The sequence below is a fragment of the Perognathus longimembris genome, chromosome 9, assembly GCF_023159225.1.
Source record: "Perognathus longimembris pacificus isolate PPM17 chromosome 9, ASM2315922v1, whole genome shotgun sequence".
NCBI lineage: Eukaryota > Metazoa > Chordata > Mammalia > Rodentia > Heteromyidae > Perognathus > Perognathus longimembris.
In genome coordinates, this window is record NC_063169.1 from 18,498,209 (window position 1) to 18,511,349 (window position 13,141).

At 35.9% G+C, this 13,141-nt stretch overlaps 1 protein-coding gene across 4 annotated transcripts in view; it reads left to right on the plus strand.

Annotated features, from left to right (window-relative positions):
* The window catches only part of Fbxl4 (F-box and leucine rich repeat protein 4), a 63,588-nt gene that overhangs the window by 6,893 nt on the left and 43,554 nt on the right, over positions 1-13,141 (plus strand). For 2 of the 4 annotated variants that reach the window (XM_048353794.1, XM_048353793.1), the window contains 2 exons: positions 8,018-8,135; positions 9,257-9,366. In XM_048353794.1, coding sequence (XP_048209751.1) covers positions 8,082-8,135; positions 9,257-9,366 — 164 coding nt within the window. In that variant the 5' untranslated portion in view covers positions 8,018-8,081. Of the gene's footprint in view, positions 1-3,985; positions 4,198-8,017; positions 8,136-8,784; positions 9,367-13,141 lie in introns of those variants that run through there. The other 2 variants (XM_048353791.1, XM_048353792.1) reach the window with 2 other exon arrangements.

The following is a 13,141-nucleotide window of genomic DNA, read 5'->3' on the forward strand; positions in this document are numbered from 1 at the left end:
ACAAGAGAGGAAATTTGAATTTAGGGACCCTGAGTCTTTTGTACTGAGCTATGGGTAAACTGTCTGACCTTTGCCCTAGAGGGAGACATTTTCCTATATAGGAAACAAGCCTGCCTTCTATCCAGAGGGAGACCTCCATCTAGCAAGATTTTGTGATATATATATATATATACACATATATATGTTACTATATATGTTACTATATATGTATATATAGTTGAAAATACAATTGGGAACAAATACAGTCAGTGGCTCTATATAAGACAGGTAGAGTTGTAATTCCTTTGTAGTAAATGTAACATGTTTTCTGACAATTACTGCTGTGATGATATGGTTATTTTCTATACGTTGTAATTTTATGAATGAAAAATGCTGTGTTATTTATGTGTTAATATTTGCTTGTTTATTGGTGGATTGAATTTCTATATTTGTTTATTGGACATTTGCATTTTCTTGTTACATGATCAGATCCTTTGCTTATTTCTATTCAAGTGTTCTTTTTTTTTTTAATTGATACAACACTACAAATATGACTATAGAGACTTGGCATTGCTAGTGTGCACCAGGGTACATTTTTGGAATGCAAATTGTACCTCAAAGTTAGCTTAATAATGTTCCATCATTTTAGTTAATTCTTGTTTTAGCTATAAAGGTTAACCACAACAGACCTGTATGTAATATTGCATTTGGATTTTTGTTAGGCAACATAAGTGAATTCCTTATATTTCATTTAGTAGATGTTCTCTATGGTCCTGTACAGAAACATATAGGCAGTACTTGGCTACAGTAAATTCACATCATTACTATGGTTTTAATAGTTAGGGGGAGTCTATTTTTATTTGGCATAATATTTTACTCTTTTAGTTAAATGTATGTTATGGATCTGGAAAAAGTTTAAATTCATAGTTCTTTCCAAAAGATGGTTCATTCTTACCCAACATTAAACAATGAAGGAAAAGTGAAGGTAATGTAATGGGAAGGTATCTTTATCTAAGATAGTTTGTATTATTTGCATAATTAGAAGTCAGTCCACCTTTGTCACTGTGTGAGATAGCACCTTGGGCAAGAAGGTTTCCTGATGTCTCATATCAAGAAACCACCACTCCCTTCATCCTGCTGTAGGTTGTCAATTCATTTTTCCTGCTTTTCTTGCTACCAGAACTTGGTGGTGAGATATTTCAGACGTATAGATATTAAAGAAATTTAGAGAAAGAAAGAGAACAGATTCGATTGAACTAATCAATTGCCAGTTCCTAGTTTAAATTATGAGTACTAGTCCTTGTTTTTTGATAAATCCTTTGTACTCTGGTTTTATAGATCCTTCTTGCTTAGGGCTCCCTTTTGTTCTTTGGTACAATACTAGTTTTTGAAGAGTTTGCTATGTTCCAGACTCTATCACAATTTTTGCATATTTGAGGGCTACATTGCTAACTAGAAGAGAGTACTGTTTTCATATGATTTCCCAACATTTTCCTTTGCCTTTACTCTTTTTTTTTTTTGCCAGTCCTGGGGTTTGGATTCAGGGCCTGAGCACTGTCCCTGGCTTCTTTTGCTCAAGGCTAGCACCCTACCACATGAGCCACAGCGCCACTTCTGGCTGTTTTCAGTATATGTGGTGCTGAGGAATCGAACCCAGGGCTTCATGAGAGGCAAGCGCTCTTGCCACTAAGCCACATTCCCAGCCCCTCTTTTTTTTTTTTTTTTTTTAAATCTTTGTTGATTCCTCTGCTTCATTTGGCCAAATTTTCAAGAACTTGTGAAACTGGATAAGTATCTTTATTTTTCATGTTGACCCTTAGAGTTCAGTTAGAAACCCTACCTGTGTTTGGGCCTTTGTTAGTCAGCTTCCTGTCATTTTAACAAATCTGGAGATGGACCAACTTAAAAAGAAGGATTTATTGTGGTTCAAATGTCCTAGAGACTTCAATTATGGTCACTTGGCCCTGTTATTTTGGGCCTGTGGTGGCACAGTACATTGTAATGGCAGCATGTGGTAGAGTAGGCCTATTTTACCTCTTTATAGCCAGGAAGCAAAGAGAGAAGAGAGCCAGAGTCCTGATGTTCCCCTGGAGAACATGACTCTCGCTTCCTCCAGGATCCAACTATTTGCCACCAGGCCCCACTTCTTAAAGGTCCTATACCTCAAAGTAGTGCCATAGTCGAGCAACCAAGCCTTCAACATTGGGCCTTTTGGAGACATTTATCAAAAACCACAGCAGTCCTTATTTAAATATAAATAGTAATAATGCTTAATTGGAGAATTTACATAGAAGAAAAATATATAATAATGTCTTAAAATACCAAGCTCAGTGTTACATTTTTCTATAGTTACATTTTTCTAATCTGTAGTTTTAAGCATATAGTACAGTTGGAATGTAAATAAGTAATTAAGAAAAGGGATACTTTTGCTAACACTGGGTCTTTGCTTCCCTATAGCATATCTAGTATAGAACAATAATAATCTTTTTACTCTCACTCTCTTAGCTCTTATGTTATTTTTTTCCTTTCCTCTTTTGTAATTTTATGGAAGCTGGGTCTCTATATAGCCCATGCTGGCCTAGAACTTACTATCTTCCTGCTTCCTCCTCCTAAGTGTGATCATTACTTTTTAAAAGAACTTTTTCATCTGTAGTTTTTCTACTTCTCTGTAATCAACCTATGGTCTTATAAGTTTGGAATGTTAAAAAAATTATTGTATTTGAGAAAATAGCGTTCTTTTACCTCTCCAATCATGTCTTTCATGAATCTTTCTTTAATTTCAATCAGAGTTCCTTTGTGGCCAGAGTCAGTTCTCTTTTATATATTCAAGGGCTGCTTTTGTACTCACAGAAATCACCACTTTTTTACCTTCTCTTTGAATAGTAAAATTTCAATATGGATACTATTCCGTCTTGGATGGCTTCAAAGAAGTTCATACATTTTATTCTTACCCATTGTGCTTCCATTTTTATCATCCATTTTCTTTCTCTTTTTCTTTGTATCAAGATACAGAAGTTTTTTCCTACATTACCTTGTCTTGAAGAGTCACTGGTTTCATTTCTATGTTTATTTTATTTATTATGATTCTTTGACCAGTTTCCACTAAAGAAAGAGGTGCTTACTGAGCATGCATTAGCATGTTCTGGGCCCTGAGTGTATTGTTACAATTAAGACACATTTTCTGAATTTATAAGTATCTTGATTGGTAAGAAACAGCACTGATATCTATTTAACAAAAGTACAAAGGAACGATGAATGATGGATAACCTCTGAAACTGATACTGGAGTCCACATGAGAGGGTATCACGTAGGAGGGGAAAGGGTATTCCAGCCATCCTCCAGATGCCGAGGCATGAAGTCACAGTGCTGTTGAGGGCATGGTTGAAATGCAAGAGTTGTGCACACATGATCTCTCATGTGTGGGGCAGAGAGAAGTGAAGGTAGGCGGAACTTTCTCTTACCTTGTATGTCCAAAAGACAGCCTTCTTTGGTGCCTTTATGTCCTTGAGAAGAATGAGAAAGAAGTAGTCCCAGGAGGGTACTGACAGGTACCAAGGAGGCAAGAGGGTATGGGACTATGTGTAGTGTAGAAGCATCTTGGGAATCGGCAGGAAAGAGGTGCAAGGTGGAAGAGTTTTTAATAGAGTTTCACCTTTTTCGCTTTCCCATATATTTGGATTTCTAAACTTGACCGAAGAAGAACTTAACTGACAATAGTCTTTTTTGACCAGTATCACTGCAGTTCAGAAATGATAAATGTTTAAGATTTTGAGGGGTTTTACTGTATTTGTTACTTTATTTTGTTTGTTACTATATTTGTCTATTTTGCAGTCTATTGAATTTCAGTCTGTGCTGCAAAGCCATCAAGAGCCCCATTTTTTTCTCACTTCAGTGACGTGGTTATTTTGCAAGTATCTACTATGCTTTGACATGTCTTCAATGTGGGCTTATTGTCTATCATTTTCACCTTTTCCATATCTTATACATTAAAGTTGAGAATCCTCTTTAGAGTTTTAAACTTGTTTTTCAGGTCTTCTATTATACTCTGAGCCTAGTTTTGCCTTGCTTCAGCTCTAGATTGTTCTGTTACTTTCCTTTGTTTATTTCATGCCATCTTTTTCCTTCCTCCCTCTCCCTCTTCTAGTGCATTCTCTGCAGTTCCTGCCATCCTGCTTTTCTCTGCCTCATCGACTTCCCATCTAACTCCAAATCTCAGTGGTAAACATATGTTCTCCCTTGTCTATACCTCTTAATTTTGCCTTTCCACTGTTATTGCTTTCTTTGTAATTGTATTATTTAACTTCGTTAAACATTTTATAAAATGGAAGATGTGGTTGAAAATAAAGCTGTATTATAATAAAATCATGTCATATAAAGCAAGTTGTTTCCCAAGGAATATGAAAGTCTCAAGACACAAGTTAAAATTGCTGTTGTTTGTATTTCTTGATTGTGTGTGCATATAGAAGTTCAGTGTGTCAGTGGAGAATGTCGTACCTCATAGTCACTGTTAGCAAGTGATTGGATTAAGCCACAAATAAAAACCATTTTTATCTCTTACTTTAATATTTAGGTAGCAATTTGAATGAACTAGAAAATATCTCCCTAAAGGTGTGTTTAATAATCATCCTTTTGGAAAACCTAGTATTCCAGATTAGTATTTATTTGTCCCAAATGGGAAAAATTGTTTATTTTTGAATCCTTTTCTCTTCATAAGATCGAATTATTGGATCTTTTTGCACTTGATATATATGTGTATATGTGTGTACACACACACACACACACACACACACACACACACACACATTGCCCGTTGGGATGTTCATTGCCTCCTGTGCCTTGGCAATGTTTCAGATAGTCCATGGGCAGTGCTGACTTCTGCACTGGTGGAGGCTACCACAAAAGTCCTGAGACTTGCTTTCTCAGGGAAAAGTGGAAGGACCTGGCCTTTATTTTTCATGAGTTCCTCTCTATGCCTGAAACACTTTCATATGTCATCTTAGTGTGTTGGAAAGGACTTTAGAATCAATAGAGGGTGAATAAGTACACTGACTTTGTCATTGTACCAAACACTACTTATTTCTTTTAAAAATGCGTTTAGAGCCAAGCGCTGGTGGCACACACCTGTAATCCTGTCTACATAGGATCTTGGTTCAAAGCTAGCCTGGGCAGTAAAGTCCTTGAGACTCTTATCTCCAATTAAGAGCCCAAAGTAAACCTTTGGCCGAACTAGTTAGTAGAGTGCTAGTCTTGAGCAAAAAAGCTCAGAGACAGCACCTGGGTCCTGAGTTCAAGCCTCAGTACCAACACATGCACACATATATCTAGAGCTGGAGGTACTACTGTTTCACATATGGAATTCTAACTATTCACTTTACTTTTTGTATGAACAAAGCTGAACAAATAACATATTTACAATTTCTAACTCAATTTTTACATGTCTCAGTTTTACTCAGCTTTAAATACAGCTTAAAAATAAGATAGCCTATATGAAAGACTTATGGACCTGCTATGGTGAAAACTTGCTAAGAAACAATTGTAAGGTTTGTGGCTTGTTACTTTACAACTTGTTGCGATCTTCTTTTTGCTAAGAATGGTGGTGAAGGCTCACATCACAAAAAGATACTATTCTATTTTGTAGAGGTCTTTTGTTTTATAAAACTTTGTTTTCTGATAAGCACTTTCTTTTCTTAAAGAAAGTAGAAAGATTTTCTTTTTCCTAGTCCAAGAGATTGAATTTAGGGCCCGGACACTTTTTTTTTTTTTTTTCTGCCAGTCCTGGGCCTTGGACTTAGGGCCTGAGCACTGTCCCTGGCTTCTTTTTGCTCAAGGCTAGCACTCTGCCACTTGAGCCACAGCGCTACTTCTGGCTGTTTTTGGTATATGTGGTGCTGGGGGATTAAACCCAGGGCTTCATGTATACAAGGCAAGCATTCTTGCCACTAGGCCATATCCCCAGCCCCCCTAAACTTCTTTTTGCTCAAGGCTAATGCTCTACCACTTGAGCCACAGTTCTACTTCCAGATTTTTTTAATTTTTTTTTTTGTAATTTATTGGAAATACTCTCAGGGACTTTCTTGCTCAGGCTAGCTTCTAACATGGATCCTCAGATCTCAGCCTTCTGAGTAGTTAGGATTACAGGTGTGAGCCATTGGCGCCCAGCTGAGTCAGAAGTGATGTGTCAGAAGTGATGTCCAAAGGTCTTACAGCTCCTCCATTTACCCTCTGTCAGTGTGCAGCATGTTGACTGTTTCAGTAAGTACTTTCTTGTTCTCCAGAAATTCCAGGTTATTCTGATGCTTCCTGTTCTTTGATTTGCAAATTCCTCCCTTTGGTGCATCTATGGAGTGACTTCATTGTAGTTCATTTTTTTTTTGGGGGGGGGGCAGTCCTGGGGCTTGGACTCAGGGCCTGAGCACTGTCCCTGGCTTCTTTTTGCTCAAGTGTAGTTCATTTTTGTAGTAGTATGTGTGATGAATACTTAGAAAGGGGTTAATCTATTAACATCCTTGCAAAGAGGTTTCACATGTGTGCCTACTACATCCTCACATTTTAGCAGCTAAGTACTCAGGTCCCTTTTCCATTTTTGGACTTGAGAATGGGATTCTAAACCACAAATTAGTGTGAATTTTGGCCTCAGAGCATCTAGATTTTCTCTAGTAACTTTCCTTAGATTGTTTCAGTTAATATCATACCTGTTCAGACTTCTAGGTAGTCAGCTAAGTTTTCACAGTCTAGGTTTTGTAGATAGGGTGGTCTTGGCTGAGTTTTAGCTTTATGATGGTCCAGTGTATAATGTGTTTTGAGATAATACCCTGTATAGATTTACTTGAAACCATTATAACTAATTACTGATTATATGGCTCAGGTTAACTTCTGCCCCTGTTCCCAGATCTTGATTTTCCTCTTTTTTTTTTTCTCATAATTGTGTGTTCTTGTTTCAAGTTCATCCTTCATTAATTAAATGTTGTTAACATATTAGTGTATTTGGAAGGCAACCAACATGCCTCATATTAGTGTATTTGAATTATCTGACATTGAGAGGCGGAATGATTTTGTAGTAAAATGTAAAAATATTTAAGACTTTATACTTTTTCTTGTTTTCTCACTGCTTTTCTATCAATTCAACTAATTTATTCCTACTCTATACAGACTACTTGAAGAAATTAAGTTGCTTCACTGGACTCTCCCTTTCAAGAAACTAGAACCTATTAGAACTAGATCTGATACAAAATCAGTGTCATTTGGTGTGATGTCATTACTAATATAGAATGAAATGGTCGGGAGAGAAATAATAGAGCAACAAAAACTTAAAAGGAAAAATATGAAGGGATGTTAGAACCTTACTAGGTTTTCTGGGTTGTATAAGAAGAGATCTGTCCAGCTTAGGAGAGCCTTAAACCACCAAATCAAGGAATTTAGATTATATTTTGTATGTCAGAGAAAACTGTTGTAGGTTTTTGAGTAGTAGAGACATTTGATGTGGGTTAATGTTTTACAAGTTTCTTACAAAAGTTTTGGAGTTGAACCCTGAGTTGGTATTTTCTTCTTTTGTTTAGGAAAAGTTCATCCCAAAACTTTATAGATACCAGAATAAGTATGCTTACTTTTCTTATTTATATTGACAGGAGTTTGACTACTTGGTGAGGACAGGGGCGAGGCCTGTACTGTAAATGAATGAAACAGGCTAGAACACAGCACAGCTTATGCAGAAGCTCAGGTGTCCTGAGGTCTTTTTGATTATCACAGGCTACAAAATAAACCAGAATTATAAAAGCACAGGTGACCCCAGCAAAATATGTCTACAGACATACTTGAGACAAGACCATAGGTCTATAACTTCTTTAGAGACAAGATTTATTTTTGTATTGTATTCTATCACACACACACAAATGTTTAAATACAAATTTAAGGGAAAAATATAGCTTGTTTGATTTGAAAATTCTGTTTTGTAAGTGGCAGTTTGCTAATAACTTGGAGGCATGTTTGGCTTCCTGATTTAGAAATTTAAAAAGTGTTCTCTCAAACTTTTGTCTTATAGCTAAAAGAATGTCACATTTCAGCATTTATACTTAAAAGCAGCATGCAAATTTCAGGACACATGGATGAATGCCAACTTCTGTATTTCCCCTGTGTATCCTGTGACCACTCTATCTGGGGTGAGTGATTTTCAAGAGTTGCTGGCAACCAACCAGATGCCAGCCAACCAAGAACTGCCCTAACAAATAATGCTAAGAGTTATAAATTAAATACTGTCTGGTGATCTGTGATGTGTAAGGCAGTTAATTTAGCTGGTCTGAATTAACTGTCAGCTCACAAAACTATTTTCCCATAATGTGAAATCTGTACTTAGCATGTTGGGAAAAGAAGAATAATTAACAATAGGGAATCATTTGTTAAAATGTGAAGTTATGACAATGCATAGGATTTTGTTTGGATTTACAGCAGCAGTTTGGTGGTTTGCCACATATTTTAAATAATTTCAATTTTCAAAGTTCAAGGACTTGAAAGTTCTTGAATGGTTGTTATAATTTTGTATAATATGGGGCTTTAGGGTTCATACATCTTCCATTGCCATAGAATATCACTTTTGTTTCCCTTTGGCATAAAATTAGCTAGGTATTTAATATTTAGTGTATTATATACATCTATTAAATTTTTCCTGAGAACCACATTTATAGTTTAACATTTTTTTCTGAGTTTCATTCTGGGAAATTATACTGTGGTTAAAGCTGCTTTATAAAGCTTATCATGCATTTTTCTGCTTATTTAAATTATTTTACTTCACCACACCATTCATTCTTTTAGAACATCCTTCAGAGTTCATGCGTCTTACTGAGGACACCTGACCTTTTGAAGCTTCATAATTCACAACTAGATGTCACCAGTCTTTCCCATGTTAACGGTTCTGACTATGTTTTATTATATGTGCCTTCGGCGCCGAGCCATGACAGCTACAAGAGGAGAAATGATGAACAGCCATAGAACTATAGTATCAAACAGCCGGACTTCCCCTCTCAACTCAGAGGTGGTCCAGTATGCCAAAGAAGTAGTGGATTTCAGTTCCCATTATGGAAGTGAGAATAGTATGTCCTACACCATGTGGAACTTGGCAGGTGTACCGAATGTATTCCCAAGTTCAGGCGACTTTACTCAGACAGCCGTGTTTCGCACATATGGAACATGGTGGGATCAGTGTCCAAGTGCTTCCTTGCCATTCAAGAGGACACCCCCCAATTTTCAGAGCCAGGACTATGTGGAACTTACCTTTGAACAACAGGTATATCCTACAGCTGTTCATGTTCTGGAGACATATCACCCTGGAGCAGTCATCAGAATTCTGGCTTGTTCTGCAAATCCCTACTCTCCAAGTCCCCCAGCGGAAGTAAGGTAAGACTCTTCTTTCAGTGACTTAGGTTATATGGCTAAAAGGTTTTGATGATCTTAATACTGGAGTTCTCTTTTCTTGTTGGAAGCATTTTCTTAAATAATTTAGTCAAATTTGATTTTGAAACTTTCTTTTGTAATCCAACAGGGAAAAGACCCTTAACATCTCACATTATAGTATTCTCAGACTGTTATTTTGTTATTTGCTCGTCACAGACTGTATCATACATGGAAGCACAATTTGAGCTAACAAGGTTATGGGCCAGTCTGAAATATTAATAAAAAATATGACTTGTAAAATATTTTGAGATAGGAATCATGTTGTTGCTTTTATATACTTCATACAACTCAAAATTAGCCTGTAGAATGATACTTTAGAGGAGGTAATAGATTAGTTTTAGTGTTAAGTGGATGATTCTGTAATAAGCATATGTATTTAAAAATAAGTATTCCTTTAAATAAAATTCATGCATTCTTTCTATAAGTTTTTTCATTAATTTGCATAACAGCCTCCCCCTCTGTCTCTTGTTTTTGTAATTCAGTATGATTTTAAAAAGAACATAATTTGATTAGGTGATATAATCACATAGGCCAATAATCTAAGATGTACATAATGCAGCCTCATATGTACCCTGTTCTTTGTGTGCCTAGTCCCTAAACTTTCCCTAGAGAAACTGCTTTACTAACAGCTTTACTTTGTGTTTTTACAGTTTCTCTGTACAGATATAAGTAAATGCAAGTCTATTTTTAGTTTTATTCACAAATGAAACATACTATTCACATTGTTTGTACCTTGTTTGCTTCCCTCAGTAGTATATATTACATCTAGTCCTATAAATATAAGAAGAGCGTCCTCATTCTTTCCTATAGCTACAAGTAATGGATAGCAAGTCAATATCCCCATTTATTAACTAGTCCCCAATTGATAGGCACTTAGCAGTTTCCAGCCTTTTGCTATTATAAACATTAATGCAACAGTCACCTTAGTATAGGTCACTTCACCTGTGCTCAAGTATATCTGTGAGATAAGCTTCCTAGGAGGACTGCTTGGCCAATGTATATACATTTGTAATTTTGATAGATTGTGCCAGATTTCCCCCAAAGTCTCTGTATCAGTTTATGATAATGTAACGATGTATATGTTTTGCCAAAGCCTCACCCACAGAGTAAAACTAATTCTGTTATTTTTGCAACTTATTTGGTAAAAACTGCTATGTTAACTTTGTTAAATTATTATCTCTCAAAGTGAGTATCTCTTCATGTATGTAAGTCATTAATTTTTCCTTGAACTGTCTGACCATAATATATCATACATAATATATGCCCATTTTTCTATTACTTGTTGATTGTCTCTGTTTTTAGATCTTTTATCATCTGAATTCACTTATGTGTTAAATATTACAGTGCTCACTATATGCTGGGCATTGTAGTTATTGAGAACACATTGATGAATAATGTACAAATTGACTCTCTGTCCTTATAAGCTTATTCTAGCCATGAGCACTAACAGATGCCGATGAAATATGGGACCCCAGCTACTAGTGTGGGAGGCTTGGGGCAGAGAATGACCTCCACCCTTGAACACCATCCTGGGTGTTTCTGTTTTAATCTTGAATGTACATCTGTACAGCCTGCCAGGAAAACAAATACAGAGTATAGCTCATCTCAGGTTTGAGACTGTCTACTTGTTCCTTTCTGAACAACTTTGATAATTTATTATGCATAGTGTTCTAAATGAGTTATTTAGAAAGCACACCAAAAACCAGTATCCTTCAATATACAGATTTTCCCTCCAGAGGAAAATTGGACAGTATCTTTTATGTACAAATTGTTTTAAAAGCACACTCTCTTTTTAATTTTTGCTTATTTTCTAAAGGGATACCCACATTTTTCTCTAAACTGAACAGATTTGGGGATGAGAGCAATGAAACATTAGTCCACTCTTAAACTTAATGGCCACCTAACTGATTTTGAGTATAAATCATGGTTATTGGTTTGTCAAAGCTATTAATGTATGATTGTGATTAATTTTAAAATATCACTTGCAGTTGTGTCTCTAATTTGCTTTGCTGATTTTTAGGTTTATTTCCTAGAAACAATTAAATTTTAAGACCAATGCTGCAGTGTAGGGAAAGACATATATATATACATATATGTATATATGTATTTCTGATTATAAATTGTATGATTTGGTATTATGAACAATACCAAATGTGTGTATGTGTGTGTGTAAATCTTCTGCCCAGATTTTAGTCATTGTTACCATTCAGATGAACTTATTTAGGTAGTAAGAAACATTCATTGAACATCCTTTCTGCCAATTCACTGTCGGCAACAAAACAGAGAGTAAGACAGAGATGGCTCTTGTTCTCTACTCTCATAAGCCAGCCTGGAAAAGGACTGTGAGATTGTGAGGAACATGTGCTTGCTAAGGGCAGAACTTGGTCTTGTGAGGCACAGGGGAGAAATAATCTATTCACTAAAGATGAGGGAGGCTCTAGTGTTGGTTAAAAAAAAAAAAGTGGAAACGATGAGAGCGTGGTGTTTGAAGAAGTGAGGGGACTACAAATCCTTAGACACATCTCACTTTCTGTATGAAGAAGCTCTAGGAGCCCAAGGTAGTTCTTTGAATGACGTTGCAGCAGCCAGCCCCGAGGAGTGAAGCGAGCCAGCCCTTCTAGAGAGTGGGCACAAGAACTGACAAGGGGATACAAGTGAGCAGGGAGATTAGCCAGCCATTATAATCTAAAAAAATACAATATTGTCTACAAAAACTAAGAAACTCAGGATTGTCCAGTTATTGCTAAATAGGCAGACATTAAAAAGACAAATGAAATAGTAACATCTCACTATCACTACCATTGAAAAATTAGCATGATCAGAGTCTTGAATAAATAGTAGTTGGAAATTTTGTAAGACTGTGTGTATGTACATGTGTGTGAGTGCATGTGCCAGTATTCTATTTTCCATTTAATTACAGAGAACTCCACCAGGTACACTGTGTAGGAACCAATGGGCTGTCCTGCCTATCATTTTAATTGAGCTTACAGTTTTCTGCCCTTAGGAGTTATCAAACAAGTGTGCTCAAGAATTTGTAGGAAATGGATTTCTTAGCTTCCCAAACATTCAAAATTAAACATCATTGTTTTCCTGTTTTATGTGATTGTCTGTATTTGGTGAGGCACTGAAGTACAAATTACCAGTACTGTTCTTCCAAGATTGAACCTGTATTCCCTTCTTGGTCTAATGACTATTAGGGTAATTATATTTCCAGTAGCTTCCAGTGTTTTGATTTCTTTCTTGAGTCTCATACTCTTTTTCTATTTTAGTTTCTAAATGCCTTACTGCAGCTAATTAATGTTTATTTAGATCTCAGAAGGTCATTTTGTCAAGGAAATAAACCAGTAGTTTTCCTGGGGGTTAAAAAAACTCATTATTATTTATATATGTATAAAAACACATGCATGTTATTAGTAATCAATGACATAATTTATATCAAGGAGTTATGGCTCAGAAAATTAGAGTTTGCTTAAATATCAGTGTTTTCAGTGGTCATTCTTATATACTGTTCACATGAGCTTTTCGGAAAGCAATTTGTAACATATAATAAGATATTTAAAATGTTCATATTCACTGACATAAATTTTAAAAGTCTGGTAGCCAAATAAATAATTAGATATTTCTAATTTTCTCTACCATGTTAGAAGACAATATTAGAGAGGTAGTTACTTTTGGTACAAATGAGAATGTTAAGACTTGTTGATACTGTGTTTTAAAG